Source organism: Lynx canadensis, chromosome A2 (genome assembly GCF_007474595.2).
Source record: "Lynx canadensis isolate LIC74 chromosome A2, mLynCan4.pri.v2, whole genome shotgun sequence".
NCBI lineage: Eukaryota > Metazoa > Chordata > Mammalia > Carnivora > Felidae > Lynx > Lynx canadensis.
In genome coordinates, this window is record NC_044304.2 from 65,092,090 (window position 1) to 65,112,361 (window position 20,272).

General features: G+C 51.3%; 1 protein-coding gene across 5 annotated transcripts in view; it reads right to left on the minus strand.

The window, feature by feature from the left end:
* The window catches only part of GRB10 (growth factor receptor bound protein 10), a 183,226-nt gene that overhangs the window by 90,921 nt on the left and 72,033 nt on the right, over positions 1–20,272 (minus strand). For all 5 annotated transcript variants that reach the window (XR_003967084.1, XM_030307673.1, XM_030307672.1 and 2 more), the window contains one exon: positions 5,474–5,564. Coding sequence is in view for 3 of the 5 variants with exons in the window: in XM_030307673.1 (XP_030163533.1) it covers positions 5,474–5,564 (91 nt within the window). In the remaining 2 variants the exon portion in view is untranslated. The remainder of the gene's footprint in view (positions 1–5,473; positions 5,565–20,272) is intronic.

The following is a 20,272-nucleotide window of genomic DNA, read 5'->3' on the forward strand; positions in this document are numbered from 1 at the left end:
AGGAATATTCCACTGTCTGGACGCACCAGTTTACTCATCCATCTAACAGAGGACATCTTGGTTGCTTCCGAGCTTTGGCAATGACGAACAAGGCAGCTACATGCATCACTGGGTTGGCTTCTGCGTGGACCTGAATCTTCAGCTGTTCTGGGTAAACACCGAGGTGCACAACTGCTGGGTCGTACGGCAAGAGCAAACTGAGTTTTGTAAGAAACCGACAGACTGCCCTCCAAAGCGGCTGCGCCATTTTGCATTCCCACCAGCAATGAGAGTTTCTGTTGCTCTACATCGGTGTCAGCACTGGGTGTTGCAATTTTGTCTTTGTTGCTGCGACCCTTTATCCATTTCGCCCCTATTTTCACATTTACAGGCATGAAGTCGTTCGTGGTTTTCTTGTCTGAACTCTGACGCGCTCTTCACGTGGTTTTCCTGTGTGCCTTCTCCCTCCTGAGGGACTCTACTAGAGGTTCACGGTTTCGCCAGATTTTGCAAAAGGCTGACATTTCGCTTGGTCCCTACCCGTTGATACCTTCTTCACCATTCTCGTAATTTCTGATCTTAATTTTTGTAACTACTCCCTCTACATTCCTTAGCGTTATCCATCCATCTTTGATGCTCCTAATTTCTGTTTCTCTTCCAAGATTAGAAATGGAGTCTCAAATACAATTTAGCAGCAACATACAACTTCCTACCTGCAAGTACACTCATTTTACGTTCAGTTCTAAATGACTAACTGGTATTTTCATGTGAGTTTCTCTGTAGCCCAGGAGTGGGGTAACAGTGCGTTTTAAAGTTTCCACGCATATTACACATTTTGTTTGGAACTTTTTCTGTTGACTTCTGATTTAATCACACTGGGTCAAAGAACGTGGCTTGCATGACATGGATCACTTAAAATTTAGTGTTTTAGGGGCGCCTAAAAGCATCCAACTTTGGCTCAGGCCACGATCTCATGGTTCGTGAGTTCGAGCCCCACGTTAGGCTCTGTGCCCACAGCTCAGAGCCTAGAGCCTGCTTTGGATTCTGTGTCTCCTTTTCTCTCTGCCCCTCCCTCTCATGGGCACGCTCTCTCTCTCTCTCTCTCTCTCTCTCAAAAATAAATATTTTTTAAAAAACTTAAAAACTTTAGTGCAGTTTTCCATATGTGGTTAACTTAAAAAAATTTTTTTTAAGTAGGCTTCATGCCCAGTGTGGAGCCCAGCATGGGGCTTGAACTCAGAATCCTGAAGTCAAGACCTGAGCTGAGAATAAGAGTGGGATGTTTAACCGAATGAGCCACCCAGGAGCCCCTATGTGGTCAATTTTTTAAAAAGTTACACAGATTTTAGAAGATAATCAAGAGGGGGCACCCAGATGGCTCAGTTGGTTAAGCTGTCAACTCTTAGAATTTTTTTCTTTTAATGTTTATTCATTTTTTAAGGACAGAGAGAGACCAAGAATGAGTGGGGAAGGGAGAGAGAGAGGGAGACACAGAATCCGAAACAGGCTCCTGGCTCTGAACTGATAGCACAGAGCCTGATGTGGGGCTTGAATTCACAAACCATGAGGTCATGATCTAAGCTGAAGTCAGACGCTTAACCAACGGAGCAACCCAGGCGCCCCTAAGCTGCCCACTCTTGATTTCGACTCAGGTCATGATCTCACAGTTCATGAATTCGAGCCCCGCAACGGGCTCTGCACTCACTGTGTGAAGCCTGCTTCAGATCCTCTGTCTCCCTCTTTCTAGCCCTCTCCTGCTCACGCGCTCTCTCTCAAAAATAAATAAACATTAAAAAAAAATGTTTTAAAAAGAAAAGAATCAAGAGTCTATCTGTTAGATGCAGGGTTCTATGTATTTCTACCAATCGGGGCTTGTTAATACTGTTAACAGATATCCTTGGAATTACCCCTACAATCTTATTTAGTATTTTCTGTCTGACATCCTTTTTATTCTTCACATCCTGTTTTTCCTCCTTTCCTGGTGATGTCGGTTGTTTTTATTAAATACAGATTCCCTTATATCTTCTTCTGCTAGGTTAGGAGTACAGATTTTACGCATATTCTTTCATTAGTTACAATCCGTGTTTTAGATGCAGCTAAGATTTTAAAATACGTACGTAACTTAGTATACTTTTTCTTAACGTAGCCTCAAATCGTTTTACATTCTACTTCCCCCAAATGGGGTCTTATGATGACAGAATCACTCACGGAACAAACCTCACAAGACAGACACACACACACACGCACGCGCGTGTGCGCTCCCAGGGTCTAATTATCATCCAACGTTCAGTTTAACCTTACTACTGTTCCCTACACTCCCGGCTTTTTCTTACTGAAGTACAGCTTTCAATAAATCTTTCAGGGAAGATTGCCAGTCACAAATGTGCTCAATGTTTGCCCAAAAAAAGCTTTATTTTGCTCTCAGTAGATGTCGCTATCCACTTTCAGGCAGACAGCCATTTCTCCCTCGACCCTCTGAAAACACCCTGTGTTATTTTCCGGCTATGCCCAGGTTGGTTGTCAGTCCAACCATCGTTCACGCACTGGGAAGTCTGCATTTTCTCCGCAGATCTTCTCTTTGTCCTCTGTTTTCTAGATTCTTGCTAGATGCTTTTAGATGTGGAATAACCTTCCCCTTTCCTTTGAGTTCTCTGAGCACCATCTGGGGCGCCTGGTGGCTCAGTCGGTTAAGCGTCCGACTTCAGCTCAGGTCACAATCTCATGGTTAGTGAGTTCGAGCCCCCTGTTGGGCTCTGCGTTGACAGTTCGGGGCCTGGATCCTGCTTCGGATTCTGTGTCTCCCTCTTTCTGCCCCTCCCCAGCTCTCACCCTCTCTCTCTCTCTCCAAAATAAGTAAACAGTAAAATATTAAAATGCCAATAACTGGTGGCATAACAGCTCACTTCCAACACGTGGGCTCCTCACGCCCACCTGTTTCTGTCATTTCTTCCCATAGTGCGCGTCATGGTGTCCGGTCCTTCATGACACTCTTCTGTCATTCACCACCCTGAGTGTGACACACACGCTTCCCTCGAAGCCTTTGATAGACTTCGCTGCATATGGAAACGCGACCTGCTGACTCGGGTGGCTCACTTCTCAGCAGGAGATGGAGAATCACCCGTCCTGCGGTGCAGCCAGGCTGAGTCCTTCTCACTGTCCTGTTTTACAAGCTCTGTGTGCAGAATTACTGAGGAGTGGAGCGAAAGGTGTTCAATATCACAGGTGGAGACGCGTTCATTCATTCCCTGAGACCCTGCTTCAGGTGCGGGGACGCATCAGACCCTCAGCTTCAACTATGGGCTGCGGAGCTCCGGAGCAGGAGAGGGGATCTGCTCTGTTCCACGTGGAGCCCACCCTGCCTTCGGTGCGCAGCCCTCCCTGCCACCACCCGAGCAGGCGTGACATCTACAGGATGCTTGAAAGTACACCTTGGATGTCGTCAAACCTTAAAGAAGCTTTAAGCTTCAAAAAGTTCTTTCAAGGGGCGCCTGGGTGGCTTAGTCGGTTGAGCAGACGCTCACGGTTTCGACTTCGGCTCAGGTCATGGTCTCACGTTTTTGTGGGATCGAGCCCCATGTCGTGCTCAGTGCTGACAGCACGGAGCCTCCTTGGGACTCTCTGTCTCCCTCTCTCTCTGTCCCTCCCAACTCTTGCTCTCTCTCTCAAAATAAACAGAGAAACGTTAAAAAGGAAAAAAAAGTTCTGGGGCACCTGGGTGGCTCAGTCAGTTAAGTATCTGACTTTGGCCCAGGTCACGATCTCACGGTTTGTGAGACCGAGTCCCGTGTTGGCTCTGCAAATAACAGTGTGGAGCCTGCTTGGGATTCTCTCTCTCTCTGCCCCTCCCCTGCGCACGTATGCACTCTCTCTCAACATAAATAATTTAAAACTAAATAAATAAGCTCCTTCTGTGTAAATTTCCTTCTATCGAGTCAATTTTCTTGACTAAAGTGTGGACATAGACTTGTGTATGAACATTAATACCAAAACTTAGATTATTTCACCTTAAATGAGACCACTGCTAAGCAGTGCAATGTAATAAATTAAAGTTTTCCAAAGTTTCAAAGCCGACATTAACGATATTCCTCTTTCTCGTTACAAGTTTTCTAAAAGACGACCAGGAAAATGTGCCTGACACAGAAAAGCCTGACTGTTTTATGAATCTTCTAACACTTGAGGAAACATCTCTTTGACTTCCTATGAAGCTCCCAGCTTTTATTTTTGCAACATTCCATCCTCTTTCTGCTTAAGCAATTTAAAAAACCTGATTATTCTAATTCTTCCCAGCTCTAAACCCTACAATTTATTGGACTTAACTTCTGTAGGAATCCACACCGTGAGTCATGTGCCTTTTTCCTGGTCCCTCCCCCCAAACCAGACTGGGTCCCTTCTTGGGCTGCCCGCCCCATATCAAAGCATGTATCCCTAAGACCCAATTTGCTTTTAACCCCTGTCCTTTCTTTTCCACGATTATCCCATCAGAAATTAACACAAGGGGAACAGAAGAAATCACAGAAAGGTGGAGAATTACCAAGAGCACAGACCCACCAAACCAGCTTAAGTGCAAATACGAAAATGCCAAAATCAGGGTGCCTGGGTGGCTCAGTCGGTTAAGCCCTCCAACTTCGGCTCAGGTCATGATTTCGAGGCTCGTGGGTTGCAATCCCACTTCAGGCTCTGGGCTAACAGCTCAGATTCTGTGTCTCCCTCGCTCTCTGCCCCTCCCCCACTTGGGCACACACTCTCTCTGAAAAGCAAATAAACATGAAAAAAAGAATGCCAAAATCCACAAGATTTCACCATGGAGGAGCCCTGGATAGGTAACATCAAGTTGCCCTTAAGTTGCATCCTTAGATAAATCTCCGTAGAACTGACTGTGAAGTTTTGCCCACTGAACAGAAAGACAGCTTTCCCCTCGCTACCATTAATTTATATGACAAACCCTGTGAGCGTTCCAAGCACCAAAAATCACCTCTCTCTCTGCCTTCTCCGATAGCTTAAGACACATCTTGCTTCCGGACGGACGACATAAATGGAGGGAAGACACAGAGAGGCTCACAGCTCAAGGCTCTGATGGCCGGATGCTTTAGCACAGGGTAGAGCTCGGGGACAGGGGCATGGCGGGGCCACTGTCCTGCGCAATACTGGCTCCCTGCAAAAGGAACACCGAGTCCTTTTTTGTCCAAGCAGAAATCCTCTTTGGAGGATCGCTTTCGGTTAGCAAAGACAAGTACGGAGGTAGGTCTTTCGCAAAAGCGAAGCAGTGGAAAACGGACTTTCCAAAAGCAGGGGGCACCTGTATATGAAGATCTGACAGCCACGCATTTTCTCCCCGTTTTTGATTTTGTTTTCCTTAAAGGGGAGAAGAGCCAAGGCCAGAATCTTCTCAGATGAGGGGCAGGAACGATTTCTTGGCATACAGAGCCCCAGCACGTGGCAAAGTCACAGTCGGAAGGTAGGGCATCTGGGTCACCATGATTTTGTCGTTTCTTACCCTGGTGATTGGTGAGCCGGTCAGGCTGCGCTGGGAAGCCAGGTCCTGCCAGGTCTCGTGGGCTGACGGGGGGTGTCTGCTCCACCTGGTCCTGCAGAAAATAGGAACACAAAGGCTTCAGTCAAAAGTTCACACTTATCCACATCCACCATCGCTCGCATTGCCTTCTTCCTGTTTCTTCAATTTCTTTACCTTTCTAGTTCTCAAGGACAGTTGTTTAAAGTACACCGGATGGGGCACCTGGGTGGCTCAGTCGGTTAAGCGTCCGACTTCGGCTCAGGTCATGATCTCGTGGTTCGTGGGTTCGAGCCCCGCGTCGGGCTCTGTGCTGACAGCTCAGAGCCAGGAGCCTGCTTTGGGTTCTGTGTCTCCCTCCCTCCCCAGCTTGCACTCTGTCTCTCCTCTCTCTCTCTCAAAAATAAATAAACACTTTTAACGTAACGTAACATAACATAAGGAAGTTAATCTTGAGAAGGTACCACTCTGTTTAGCAAGGGAGTCAGGACAGAAGTTACTCTGTGTTTCTGGCTTCAACTGCTCTGCCTGAAGAGCCACTCAAAAAGAATTACTGTCAACCGCTGGATTTAAGCAATGAATATAAATAATTAGCATTCCAGGGAGCACACGCATTTTCTGCAACAATTACTGGTAATCAAGCCCCAGGCGGTCTGTTATCTGGTACGGAAACATCCAGAGTCTGCCTTATAATTGGCCCCCCTCTACCAAGCGGGAGGGCTCGGTGGCATTTTTTAAGATGTCAAGATGAGGACAACAATCTTAGGCAAAAGTTACAACAGCAATATTACGACCAGCTCCACAACTCTAGCAAAATGTCTTCATGAGACTTAGAACCAAGCCAATGAAAGATGCATTAAAATACGGGCAAAGAAAATGGGTCCTTTAAGATTTACACGCTTGTAACAAAATACTAGCAGGGATTAACCTGGGGTGAAAAGAGGTCAAATTTCTCTTCCAGATTTAAGAAATTTTGACCATGCACATGTATTACCTCTGTAATTAGCTTTTAGAACTCTGTCTGCAAAACACATCGGCTCTGAGAGTAATAATATATTGGCAAAAATAGCCAATTCATCAACCTCATCCCTACCTCTGCACAGGAACCGCAGACTGCCTCGGGTGGAATGTTCCACGTGCCTGGGCACCCGCACCAGCCACTGTGCACAGAGCCTACACTGCCAGCGGGACTCCCACTTTACAGATGAAAACACTGAGGCTCAGGAAGGTTATGTCCACCTTACTACCCCTGCTGGGAAGGGGCATCCCGGGGATTAGAACCCAGGCAGTGGGGCTTTTAGATCCCAACTGCCTTCCCACCAAGCTGCCCAAGAAACTCCAAGAAACTCATTCATTTTGAGGAAGTTGCTTTATCACCCGAATGCTCCCTCAGCAAGTGGCTGTCCAGAGCCTGGGAGCATAGAAACAGATGGGCAATACTCTATGCCCTCCGCCGTGTGCACGCCGACCCACACGTATACACGTATACACGTGTGGGTGTGGTCAATGCAGTGCTGGGGGCCACTCTCTAGAGCTGGGGAGGCAGATTCGGGGGCACTGGGGAGATAGTCCAGAAGGTTCAACCCACCGACATCTACCCCTCAGAAGGACGTGGCTCAGTCCCTGGGGAGGCCCAGCCACCGTCACCCCTTCCCCCAGAAAATCTGGGCAAAACGGATCAAAGCCCCAAGGTGCGAGAGGATATTCTCACTGCTTCTCTCCCTCCAAAACAAACGGCGTTCTTTTTTTTTTTTTTTAAAGATGTAATACCTGCTAACTATGAAAATCTAGATGCTAAAGGAAAGCACAAAGAAAAAAATCCAAATGAGCCTCTCTCCTCTCACCCGGGGATGGATCCTATCAGTTTTCGGTCTGTTCTCCCAGAGAGAAGACAAAATGCACAAACATGATACGTCTGTGCGCGACATTTGAATTACTTACGGAGAACGTGTAGGGGACATCTGGATCGCATGGGGTTACAAATGATCCCACTAAAAAACGGATTCAGAATCAAAGGACACATGTTACTGAATTTGAGCCTATCTTTCTGAAATCTCCCATGGCAACGAAGCATCTCAATCAGCACTTCCAAGCCCTGGACCACTCCCCTAGGCAGGTGTGCAACCTGACTTTAGTCCTTCAAGTGACATTAATCCATTCCATACTGGTGACCATACGGTTAGTTAAGAACGGGTTTCTGGGGCACCTGGGTGGCTCAGTGGGTTGGGCGTCTGACTTCGGCTCAGGTCATGATCTCACGGTTCCTGAGTTCGACCCCCGCGTCGGGCTCTGTGCTGACAGCTCGGAGCCTGGAGCCTGCTTGGGATTCTGCATCTCCCTCTCTCTCTGCCCCTCCCCTGCTCATGCTCTGTCTCTTTCAAAAATAAATGAACATTAAAATAAATAAGCGAGAGGGGCGCCTGGGTGGCGCAGTCGGTTAAGCGTCCGACTTCAGCCAGGTCACGGTCTCGCGGTCCGTGAGTTCGAGCCCCGCGTCAGGCTCTGGGCTGATGGCTCGGAGCCTGGAGCCTGTTTCCGATTCTGTGTCTCCCTCTCTCTCTGCCCCTCCCCTGCTCGTGCTCTGTCTCTTCCAAAAATAAACGATCATTAAAATAAATAAACGAGAAAGAAAGCAAGCAAGCACAAACGGAAGTTTCTGATTAGAAAAGAAGAGATGAGCTGGTCTGGAGGACACGAAGTCTGGAGACAAGAGGACACCACCAGAAGCCCCACTGAGGTGCTGAGGACGGAACTGGGCTGTTGGGGTTAGTGCACAAGGTGGTACCCCAGACCCCCAAATGCAGCGAAGCCTCCCCTTCCGGGTTCACCCCTCCCCCTCTGCTAGTATCTGCCATTTCAGCCAGCATTTCCCCATCCAGCCGGCTCTTTGATACATATTTTTTCTTTCTTTCCCAAATTGTAAAACAAGCAGGTACGTTTTGGGGAAGCACAGAGCAGATGGAAAATAAAAATGAACCTGAATCCCATGACGGCAGGTGGGGTAAGTGATAGCTCTCCTGTGGACCCCGCACCACTACTGCGCATGGCCAGACACTGGAAATCACACGGGGTCAACAATTTGGGGTTCTGCTGCCTTCCCCTCCCCGGTTAACACTACAAGATGCTTTTTTTTTTTAATTTTTTTTTATGTTTATTTATTTTTTCGAGAGACAGAATGTGAGCAGGGGAGGGGCAGAGAGAGAGAAAGACACAGAATCGGAAGCAGGCTCCATAATCTGGGCTGTCAGCACAGAGCCCGACGCGGGGCTCGAACCCACAAACTGTGAGATCATGACCTGAGCTGAAGTCAGACATCCAACCAACTGAGCCACCCAGGGGCCCCTATTTTATTTTTTTTAATGTCTATTTTTGAGAGAGAGAGAGAGAGAGAGAGAGAGAGAGAGAGAGAGAGAGAGAGAATGAGCAGGGGAGAGGCAGAGAGAAAGGGAAACAGAATCTGAAGCAGGCTCCAGGCTCTGAGCCATCAGCACAGAGCCCGATGCAGCACTCGAACCCACAAACAGTGAGATCACGACCTGAGCCAAAGTCAGACACTTAACTAAGCCACCCAGGCACCCATACAAGATGGTATTTGAAAGCCTTGGTAAATACTGTTTTCAGATTCCAAACTACTCTAGTGAACACCTGCAGCCACTTGCAAATCTCAGCATCAAACAACAATCCAAGAAACACCTCTGTGCATAAAACTGTCCACATTTCTGATTATTTGCATCGGATCCCTGAAAACAGAACCACCGGGCCAAAGGTTTCATGCGCATTCTTGTTTTTCAATCTAGATACATTTTGTCAAACTCTTGTCTGTATCGCTTTACCCTTCCACCCAAAACAGAGAACCGCCCGCTTCATAATATCTGTGGCACGCTGACACTGGTGATTTTTCTGGATTTTTTTTCTGGCCAATGCCGGAGGTAAACCGTAGCCTTGGCCTGTGGTTTTTGGTGCAGGTCTTAAATACCGAAGTTGACCATTTCTCATAGCTCATTAGGCCTTTCTCTTTCTTCTTCTGGACTACCCTCAGACAGGTCAGCTAGGCCGAGGGCACCGGGGCTTTCCGGGTGAGCCACAGCCCACCCACCCCTCGGGAGCTGAGCCCCTTGGGGCCAGTTACCTAGAGTCTGAGTCAACTGGTTCATCTGGAAAATGCGTTAAATGACCCCCCTCCAGAAGGTTTATTGGCAGAAGGTTTGTTTACACCCTGAAGTGCAAAGCCAGGGCCCAAGGCTTGGGAGAGCACCCCCCAGGGTGGCCTGTGGATTCCTCCGCCCACTGGAAACTCTGGTTTATTCCTCAAATCCTTCCAGGATAAGCTCTTCATGTGGTAAGAAACAGTTGACTGCTATTCGTAGCAAATGCTTTTCCCATCCTGTCTGCCGTTTTAACTATACTTTTGATTCTCACAAGTTCAATTCAAGGTAGGCAAGTGCCCTGACCTTTTCTTTTCAGTTCACTGCTGCCAGCTTGATAACTGCCCTTGCCCTCTCTCAAGGAATCTGGAGAGCATCCATGTATGTTCTACTTGGTCCCTTTTCTGACTTGATGTACTCTGACTCATCCCTGTCTCGGACGTTTATTTTGGTGGAAAGGACGCAGTGAGACCAGATACTGGCCCCAGTTCGCTCTGCCCTTTTGCCTGAGCTGGAAGGTCACCTTCATCCCACCTTATAATCTCCACACGTGCGTGTGTCTGAGCCTCAGCCACCCAGATCTGCTGGTTCCTGAGCCCCGGCCACACTCTCTGTATCACATCCTCTGACACGTTTCCAGGGGCACACGCTCGTCCTCCTTTTCCTTTTACATGAATTCCTCATTTTCTTCTAGAATTGCTTCCAGGATTTTCTTAAATTATTAAAACATCTCTTCTGAGGGCACCTGGGTGGCTCAGTTAAGCAGCTGACTTCGGCTCAGGTCATGATCTCATGGTTCGTGGGTTCGAGCCCCACGTCGGGCTCTGTGCTGACAGCTCAGAGCCTGGAGCCTGCTTTGGATTTGGTGTCTCCCCCTCTCTCTGCCCCTCCCCTGCTCATGCTTTGTCTCTCTCTCTCTCTCTGCTCTCTCTCTCTCTTAAAAGTGAATTAATGTTAAAAAGAGAAAGAAAAAGAAAGGAAGGAAGGAAGGAAGGAAGGAAGGAAGGAAGGAAGGAAGGAAACAAGGAGGTGCCTGGGTGGCTCAGTAGGTTAAGCATCTGGCTCTTGGTTTTGGTTCAGGTCATGATCTCACAGTTCGTGAGTTCGAGCCCCATGTCGGGCTCTGTGCTGACAGCTCAGAGCCTGGAGCCTGCTTCCAATTCTGTGTCTCCCTCTCTCTCTCTGCCCCTCCCCCACTCACGCTCTGTCTCTCTCAAAAATAAATGTTAAAATTTTTTTAATTCTCTTCTATAGCATTTACTTACATATAAATGAGTAATTAGTACTCATTAGAAATACACGTGTTGGTGGAAATCAGACCACAGGTACGTGGGGAGAGGATAAACCAAGGGTAAGAGGGTCAGCCTTCCTACCACCCCCCTAGGCCCCACCCAGCCCGTCCCTCTGGGACACATAAGCCCCTGGGGCATCCCCTGAACCCATTCAGGCCCTAGACTAACCTGACACCACTGAGATATCTTTCTAGAATACAAGTAACTTTCCAGATTTAGCAAATAAAAATACAGGATGTCCCGTGAAACCGGCATTTCAGATCGACACCCTACCCGCTTTTTGGTCTAAGTATGTCTCAACTTACATGGGACTTCGCCGAGAAAGAAACAAAACAAAACAAAACAAAACAAAACAAAACAAAAAAAGCTTTTGTAGTTTGTCTAAATTTAACTGGGCATCCTATACTTTATCTGGCAACTCTACACCTCAAGGACTGTCAAAATCCGACAGGGATGCATGACAAATTACAGCAGTAAGAGCGAAATTTCGAAGCGTGGCTCATTTGCTCATATATAAAACTCCCAGGTCAATAAAAACCGTCCTTCTAAAAACTGAACAGACAGACGCTTCAGTCAAGAGTCCTGTTATCCTGGGAAGCGAAAGCAGATGGAACAGTATGAGAGACGGTAGCGTTTGTAAAATACGGCCAGCAGGGAGAGGCTAACCGCCCCCACCCCATGGCTCCGGAAGGTCAAGGCGCAAACGTCCCGTCCCTCCGCTCTTCAAAGGCAAACAGTGGCCCCCGGCCAGGCTCGGGGTGATGAAAACCCGGCCAGGAGTAACAAGCCTGTCACTGTGCGGCTGGGTCTCCCAGGGCTCCGTTTTTCTGTTTGTCCGGGTGGGTTTCCCGTTCCAGATTAGCCAGCCTCCCCGGAGGGTCAGGGGCCGATCCTACAGAGCTTCCTCCTTGGCAGGAGGCCCGGGGCCTGGAGGGAAAGTCCAGGATTCTTCTCCGAAGGTGGCTGCTGGCAGCTACGGCTTCTTCAAACCCGAGCCCTTTGTCACTGGGCTATCTACGCCTCTGGGGAAGGTGGGAGCCCGGGACAGTGAACCGAAGCCCCTTCAGTGGCCGAGCAGGTCACTTCACTGTCTGGGGCCGGACTGCCCCCCCAGACCCGCGTGGCTGTAGAAACACTTTCCAGAGTCGGAAGCGGGCGTCCGGTGGAGCAGGGCAGACACACTGCCTCCATGAAAAGGAAGGAGAGCGGCCTCCTGCAGGGTAAAGCTGTGCTGAGTGATTTTGTTCCGAGCTGGGGGGGCCGGGGGTATGAGCCCGCAAGGTCAGCCGCAGCCGGCATGCCGGTCCTGGAGCCCCCGTGGGACGTGGCGATGGGGCACAGGGAGGAGGAGGATGGGATGAGGGATGGATCATCCAACTGGACTGTGCTGTCTTCTAGAAAGTTCCTTCGTGAGCCATACTTCTGGGAGTTGCAGGAATGCACCCCCCCCCCCCCGCTCACTCCTCCAGGCCTCTTGCTGGCCCCAGGCTGGCTTCTCCAGACCCCTCCAGGCCCTCCCTGAAATACTCTTCCTCTCTCACTGGGCACATGCCCGCTGCACACAGGCAGGTGCTTAACCTACCTCTCTCTGCCGATGGAGCACTGATGTTTCATTTTATCTATTTATTTTTTTCAACATTTATTCATTTTTGAGAGACAGAGACGGGGGGCGGGGGCCAGAGAGAGGGAGACACACAATCCGAAGCAGGCTCTAGGCTCTAAGCGGTCAGCACAGAGCCCGATGCAGGGCTTGAACTCACGGATGGTGAGATCATGACCTGAGCCGAAGTCGGTCGCTTAACCGACTAAGCCACCCAGGCACCCCAAGAACCCAAGGTTTTAAAGGTTATATGTAAAGGGTACCTCGAGCCGGGCTCTGAGCCTGGTGGGCCTGGCTGTCCGTGGGGTCAGACCCCACCCCAGAGTAGCACACGAGCCTCTCCAGGCAGAATGCAGACTCCCAGGACCGTGGGCCCGCAAGGCCCTCATTTCAAAGGCGGGGCTGAGTCTGAACTCCTTACCTCAGGTGGTTTGCTTACACGGAATATTCCAGGGGCCACCTTCCTGGCCTGGCTTCCCTCCAGCTCAAAGGCACAGTTCACAGCAGGCACGCCTCCCCATCCTGCTCTGCCCGGGGATTCTTCACTCTCTGGAATGTTCTCCGCCTTGTCCTCCACACACACCATCCACTCATCCTCAAGGCCTGAGAAGCCGCTTCCTTCAGGCGCCTTCTCTGACAGCCCAGATGAAAATGGTCCCATACCCCTCATCCTGCTGCACTCTTTAATTCAAAGTGGGAAGTAGGAGGGCGAGCTGACCAGTGCGTGCCCCTTGTCCCTGACGACCCCAGATCTGGGGCAGGGACGCCTCTGCCCCCCTGGGGAGGCAGTGAGGGTGAAGGCGGGGGTGGAAGGAATATCATAGAGCACTGTCACCAGGGCACGCCCCCACCTGCATGAGCCTGGCAGGACACACTTTCCGTGAGACGCATCACAGCACGGCCTGGGCACACACAGGGCCTGACTCCACACACATCAGCTGGCCCCTGCATCCTGTGACAAGCGGGGCCTCAAATAAATCGGTGCCCACGCTGGCTGCCCAACGCACAAGAGGAACACCGCTCTCGAGGCAGAGACTGGGCAGTTTGAGCAGTTCCTTATCTGAATAAAAATACAGGACCAACGCATGCGTGCCTCAGAGAACACGTGAGTGTAACGGTCAGCACGGTATCTGCCGAGTAACAAATGGGAGCATACTGCTGAAGGCCAGACTCCGGGGTCAAATCCCAGTCTCCCACCTGTCAGTGTGAGACTTTGTGCAACTGTGTGCTTCCTTGGGGCAGACTGGAGGCTTCAAACGTTGGCTGGGGGGAATAAATTCAGGCGACGTAAACCAAGGACTTGTCCAGCAAGGGAAGGTTCCAGGTGTCCGTGAACAGCAGGCCCCGACACAAATACTAAACAGCTGGGACAAGATGTCTGTAAGAGACGTCTCTGTCTCCAGTGGGCATCAGGGCTGTGTCCTTGGCCCCACGCAATGTACAATCTTTTCAAGGACCTAAATGAAGGCACAGAAGGTGCCCTTAATTACTCTAAGATAACCCAACATTAACACCACCTGGTATGGAACGAGGGGATTCGAAATGTCTTCACCCAGTGAGGACACTCCATCAAAACCCATGAGCTGAAATCCTAATGCAGATAGATTTCAAATGCTACAGGTACACCAGGGGCACCTGGGGGGCTCAGTCGGTTAAGCGTCCCACTCTTGGTTTCTGCTCAGGTCATGATCTCACTGTTCGTGAGTTCAAGTCCTATGTCAGGCTTTTCACCAGCAGCACAGAGCCTGCTTGGGATTCTCTCTCTCTCTCTCTCTCTCTCTCTCTCTCTCTCTCTCTCTCTCTCTCAAAAAAAAATAAAGAAATAAACTTAAAAAATAAAAATAAACATCACAGGTACACCAAACCCGGAAACAAACAAACAAAACACAAACAACAATGCATGAGAACAGCGTGGGCAAGGGGAAGGGGCTGTCCAGGGAGGCCGGCCTGAAAATGCAGTGAAAGCCAAGCCAGAGGGGCTCTCCCGGACCTCCCACACCCTGCCCTGCACTGCCCTGGCAAATGCCACCGCTGGGGCCTTGTCCCACCAGGCGGCCCCCTCCCCACCCACTGCAGCCCACCGCCTGGTGAGGTCGTGGGTCCCTCTCACATGCAACAAGCCAGTGCTTCTGAAGCTCGGTATGTGAAACACAGTCACCCTGGGTCTTGTCACTTGATACAAAACACAGGTAAAGGTGTAAAACAAATCGGAATCCAATTCTAGAAGGGAACGCGCTGTCTTACAGTCTACTGTAAATTCCCCGCGTCCAATGCCCACGGGGTCAGCTGCACACGTCACTCTATAACTTCCAGACAGACACAGTTAGGGGTGGTCAAGATTTCACACTGGGCCTCCCTCCAGCTACAGACGATCATCAATTTTCATGAAAACGGACTAATTTTTCAGTAAGTACTCACCACGCCAGCCCTCCTGTGTAGTGAGAGTAATGCTTCCTATTTATATGGCACTGATGCAAGCTGCTGACTCAACCACACACATACCTGGATCTACACTCATCAGAGAAACAAAACCTCGTCTCCAAAAGAGGAGGACACCAAGCGTGGCAGCGACAAGGCCACTATTTAGAGAACCGTCTGATTTCCATGAGAACTTCGTTGCGCCCAAGCACCACAGACCTAAACAGACTGCCCCATAAACACCATATTGAGACACTTCCTTCTACACAATTAGCTCTAAGTGTCCTGATCCTGGACGTCGTAAAGCGAAAGTAGCGGACGAATTGCCTTTCTTTCCTTTTGTTAATGTTTATTTATACTCGAGAAAGAGACAGAGGGCGAGCAGAGGAAGGCAGAGAGAGAGGGAGACACGGAATCTGCGACAGGCTCCAGGCTCGGAGCTGTCAGCACAAGAGCCCGACGCAGGGCTTGAACTCACAGACTGCGAGATCACGACCTGAGCCGACATCGGACGCTCAACCGACTGAGCCAGCCAGGCGCCCCTTTTTTATTTTTTTTTTAAGCAGCTTTACTGGGATAGAAGTTACACGAACATAAATGTAATCTGCACATCTGTGTGCCATCCCACGAATGTCAGTGTAATTACAGCACTCGTATGCTTATCACCACCATCTAAATTTAGAACGCTTCCATCACCCTACAAAGAAACCTTGTGCCCAGAGCCTGTCGATCCGAACGCACGGCTTCCCCCAAATTCCCTTTGCCGCCTCAATTTTCTTCCCGTCTTTTGATCTGGCATGCCCACCTCAGTGAGGCAGCCCGCCTCATTGGCTAACAACGCTGGCTCTAGGGTTTCTAGAAATCAGTAGTTGAGTAGCCTGGGGAAGACCACTAGAGCTCACCATGTCAGGGTTTGGAACATTCAGGGTGATCGCGCACGTGAAGAGTCACGGTTAAGTTCCTAGTGGCTGTTTTCACTGACACCACGACTCATCCGGCTGTTACGGCCGCCTCCCTCACCTCCATCTCCCCCGACTCCTCCGTTGCCTGACCTGCTCTGCCTCCAAGACCCCCGTCTTCACCTCCTTCATCACCACCTGTAGCGTGAGAACCGTGAGAAGGGCCACCTGTGCACAGCTGACGGCACGGCGAACCCAAGGTGCGTAGGTGACTAGATGGCACGCGTTCAGGTCACGTGGGTCCGACTCCCTTGGAGTTTTCTCTTCCTGCAGCGGGTCCCACCGACGGCGGAGCGGCTTCTGATACCGTGTCCCCGGCAGGAGACCCCAAGTGCACAGGGAACGGGATCCCCGGGCTGTGGACTCGCTCACTCAGCCGTTTGTGAAGAGAACGGGAATAGCTTCCGGGAAGAAGTGGGCCCCACCAAGTCCCTAAACCCGCAGGGCTCACGGGGCTTCTGCCCCCGACTCAGCCCTGATCCAGAACCCCGCCGGCCTCCTCGGCAGCCCCCAAAGGACAAATCACCTCTTCCCGTGTGTGAGGCCTTCTACCCGCATCCGGGACTTTAATTCTGGATGTGCCGACCGGGGGATGCACGGAGCACAATTGAGAACTAGCTGTAAGTGGCCAGTAAGCAGGCCCAGGCTGTGCGGCAGGAAGGAGATGGGAGGTAGGTGGGCCCAGGGAGAGGGGGACAACTATCACCCCGGGGGCGCGGGCCTGGAGGTCAGAGGTTGGGGCCCCCATGATTTCACAAGGGGGGGGCGCTGTGTCTCAGGAGCTCTAGTGAAGGGGGGGGTGAGTTCTAGCCGATAGAGTGACCGTGGCTCAAAAAAGAAGGCAAACGTCTCAGGGGGCGTCATTCCAACTGGTAAGAAGCGTGATGGCATAAACACTCTGCCGCGACAACAGCCCCATGTTTCCTGTGCCCCTAATTCTCCCGCCCACTCTTGCTTTCGTGAAGGCTGATGGCTTTCCAAAGTCATTCACGTACCGACTTTAGTACAACGGGGGCCCCTGCCCAAACCACAACGCTGTTATCAGCTTTTTAATGGCTATTTCGGTCACCCAAGGGGATCTCCGGGACTCTAGAGAAGGTCAACGGGAGGAAGACGAAGGCCACGCAGGTTTTCCCAGGCTCTCTGGGAAGGGAGCACGCCCCTCCCCGGCGGGGGTCACCGGTTCCCACCCACACTTGCCGTCTGCCCAGGCACCGGGCACCCCTCCTGGTGGGGGAGCCAAGGAGTCAGAGTCGATGGGCACTTGCCCAATGACCGGGTCACCCGGTGCTGCGTGGCTGCCCACATATTACTTAACACAGAAGAGCAAACGCAGGTTCTGCGTGTGATACGAAACAGGAAGGACGGGGGCGCCTGGGGGGCTCGGTCGGTTGAGCGTCCGACTTCGGCTCAGGTCACGATCTCACACTCCGTGAGTTCGAGCCCCACGTCGGGCTCTGTGCTAACAGCGTGGAGCCTGGAGCCTGCTTCCGATTCTGTGTCTCCCTCTCTCTCTGCCCCTCCCCCACTCGCCCTCTGTCTCTCTCTCTCTCTCTCTCTCTCAAAAATAATAAACATTAAAAACAACAACAACAGGGCGCCTGGGTGGCGCAGTCGGTTAAGCGGCCGACTTCAGCCAGGTCACGATCTCGCGGTCCGTGAGTTCGAGCCCCGCGTCAGGCTCTGGGCTGATGGCTCAGAGCCTGGAGCCTGTTTCCGATTCTGTGTCTCCCTCTCTCTCTGCCCCTCCCCCGTTCATGCTCTGTCTCTCTCTGTCCCAAAAATAAATAAACGTTGAAAAAAAAAAAATTGAAAGGCATAGACTTATAAAAAACAACAACAACAAACAGGAAGTCCTGAAGGCCTCCCTATTCATTAAAGCATCTCTGCACCAGGCCCCCGGCATGCCCTTTTGTCCTCCTCTATCCCCAACCACCCCCAGAAGGGAGGCATTACCATGGTGGCCTCTGTGGTGGCATTACGACGGAGGCATTACCACAAGATGACTTAATGGAGGCCTGGCTGCTCGCCAAGGCAGATCCCCTGAGGATACCCCCCTTTCTGCTACACACGCGGTTTGTCCTCTGGGACCCACCCCCCTCCCTTGTGAAAAGGAAAATGAACAGAGACCAAAACATCCGCATGTACTAAGATAGGGTGAATTTGCTAGGATGGTCGGCTAGGGGCACCTGAACCGTCTTCAAGGTCCACGGTGACTTAGCAGTCTGGGAAGTGAGACGATACAGAAATCACCGAGCTGCTAATTAATAAGGCTGCCAATCTCAGCCCTCACAGTGCTTCCCGGGGATCGGGCAAAACGCAACACGGGGAATGAGAACAATCCGACAGTCAAACCACAGACTTCCCAGTGGAATAAAATAGGTTCTGACTCTGCCCCAGTGAATTCTGGCTGGCCAGGACTCCAAGTTCTGGAAGAGAGGCATCATTCCAGGTGTCCCACCTGCTGTCCCCGCCCCTCCCCTGCGCATGCACAGATTGACTGTGTGCTGAGGTTCAAGGGACCAGGCCAAGAGGCCACATAAGAGTGGAACCCCTCCCGGAGGCAAAGGGAAGGAAGTCTCCCAGCTGCATACAGACGTCAACCAAAGGACAGAGCACAGGTGCTAACAAAAGGCGGTGCAGTGCCCTAAGCCAGCACAGCTTGGACACGGAGGTGATCTGGTTCAAAGTCCTGGTGACCTGGTCATGGCAACCATCCCTCAGCGTCTCAAGGCTTGAGCTGCCTCGTCTGAAACGTGGATCACGATCCTGAGGCGTCCCTGATGGGGCGCACAAAACCCCTGCGGACAAGCGCCCCGACTTCTTTGGCTCGAAGCTTCCCGCTTGCGCTTGGCCACACCGGCCCCTGCAACATCTACACTCGAACCTCGGGCGGCGAACCCCGTGCCGCGCTGTCGCAACAATCAATGGGGTCGGCGCTATCCCCACACAGCGGGTGCACGGCCCAACCACACCGCGTGCCCCCAGTTAGCAGAAGGAGAAGAGACATCCTCTTCCTCGAACTCTTTAATGCTGAATTTCAAAACTGGAAAGGGCTTTCATTTGTCCTGGTTGACCAGGAAAAAGCCCCAGGGTTTAAGATGATGTAATCCTTGGTGGCCCTTCCTCATTTCTACAGCCCTCTGGCCAAGCCTGGGGCAGACGGCCAGGGGTGAACGGCAGCCCGAGGCCAGGAATCTGGAGGCAGGATGAGGTAAGCTGAGGCTGGCAAAGAGCTCCTGCCTGAGTCCCCACGCCGCACCTCAACCCGGTGTGATACTCTTCAGGGGGCAGATTTGAGAGCAGGGAAGGGCAGAAAGAAGCTTCCAGAAGCATGCTGAAGGGTATGGCTGTCAAGTCGGGGTGCCGCTCCCTTGAGGCGTATCTCCCACGGGGCTTTGTGCAAAGCAAGTGGCCAAGAGAGAGCGAATGACCCCCAGGACCCCGGGAGCTGCTGGCGGCCACTAGACAAGATGCGGTCAGCACTTTCCTGTGGCCAGGGAGGACTGCAGGCTCCCAACCCCCGCATGGGTCACAAAAAGCTGTTCATCACATCCTCTGTGAATGAAAACCCTCGCTGTGATGTGAGTCAAATGTTTACAAATCACCCCTGTGACAAACTCTAAGCTTCCGAGCAAATAAACTTGCTCTCTGCACCTGTTTCCTCATCTAGAAAGGGAGGTCTTTGGACCCCACAATCTCTATTATTTCTCTTCGGCTCCTAAGCTGGTTCTGCACACTCCCTAACAACGCGGTGAGCCTAACCTAGTCCCAGAACCAGGGTTAAAACATGCCACCTGCCAAGATGGGAGTATCAGGACGGAAGGGACCCTCTCTCCTTAAATAACTAAAACACTGAAATGAGTTTTCATGCACGTTGGACGACAGGCGGCACAGGATCGTATCCCTGACAGAGACAGACAAACGAGATCAGTCCGACCAGTGCCCCACTCGTGCCTGGAGAGCTCCCCATCCACAGCACCAGGAAGGGGGCCCCATACCGCACCCGGGGTCCTTCTAGGAGACAGAACGCAGGGTTCAGGGAGGCCACGGGGACCTGCACGGGGCACCGGGCAAGGTGTCAGCCGAGTATTGGCTAGTGCATGCGTGTCAGGAAACTGTCAGGCCAGGGAAAGAACCACCAGAAAGGAGCAGCCAGAAGGGGGCGTCTGGGGGGCTCAGTAGTCAGTTAAAGCCTTTGACTTCGGCTCAGGTCACGATTTCGCACTTCATGGGTTCAAGCCCCGCATCAGGCTCTGTACTGACAGCTCGGAGCCTGGAGCCTGTTTCGGATTCTGCGTCTCCCTCTCTCTCTCTGCCCCTGCCCTGCTTGTGCTTTCTCTCTCTCTCAAAAATAAACATTAAAAAAA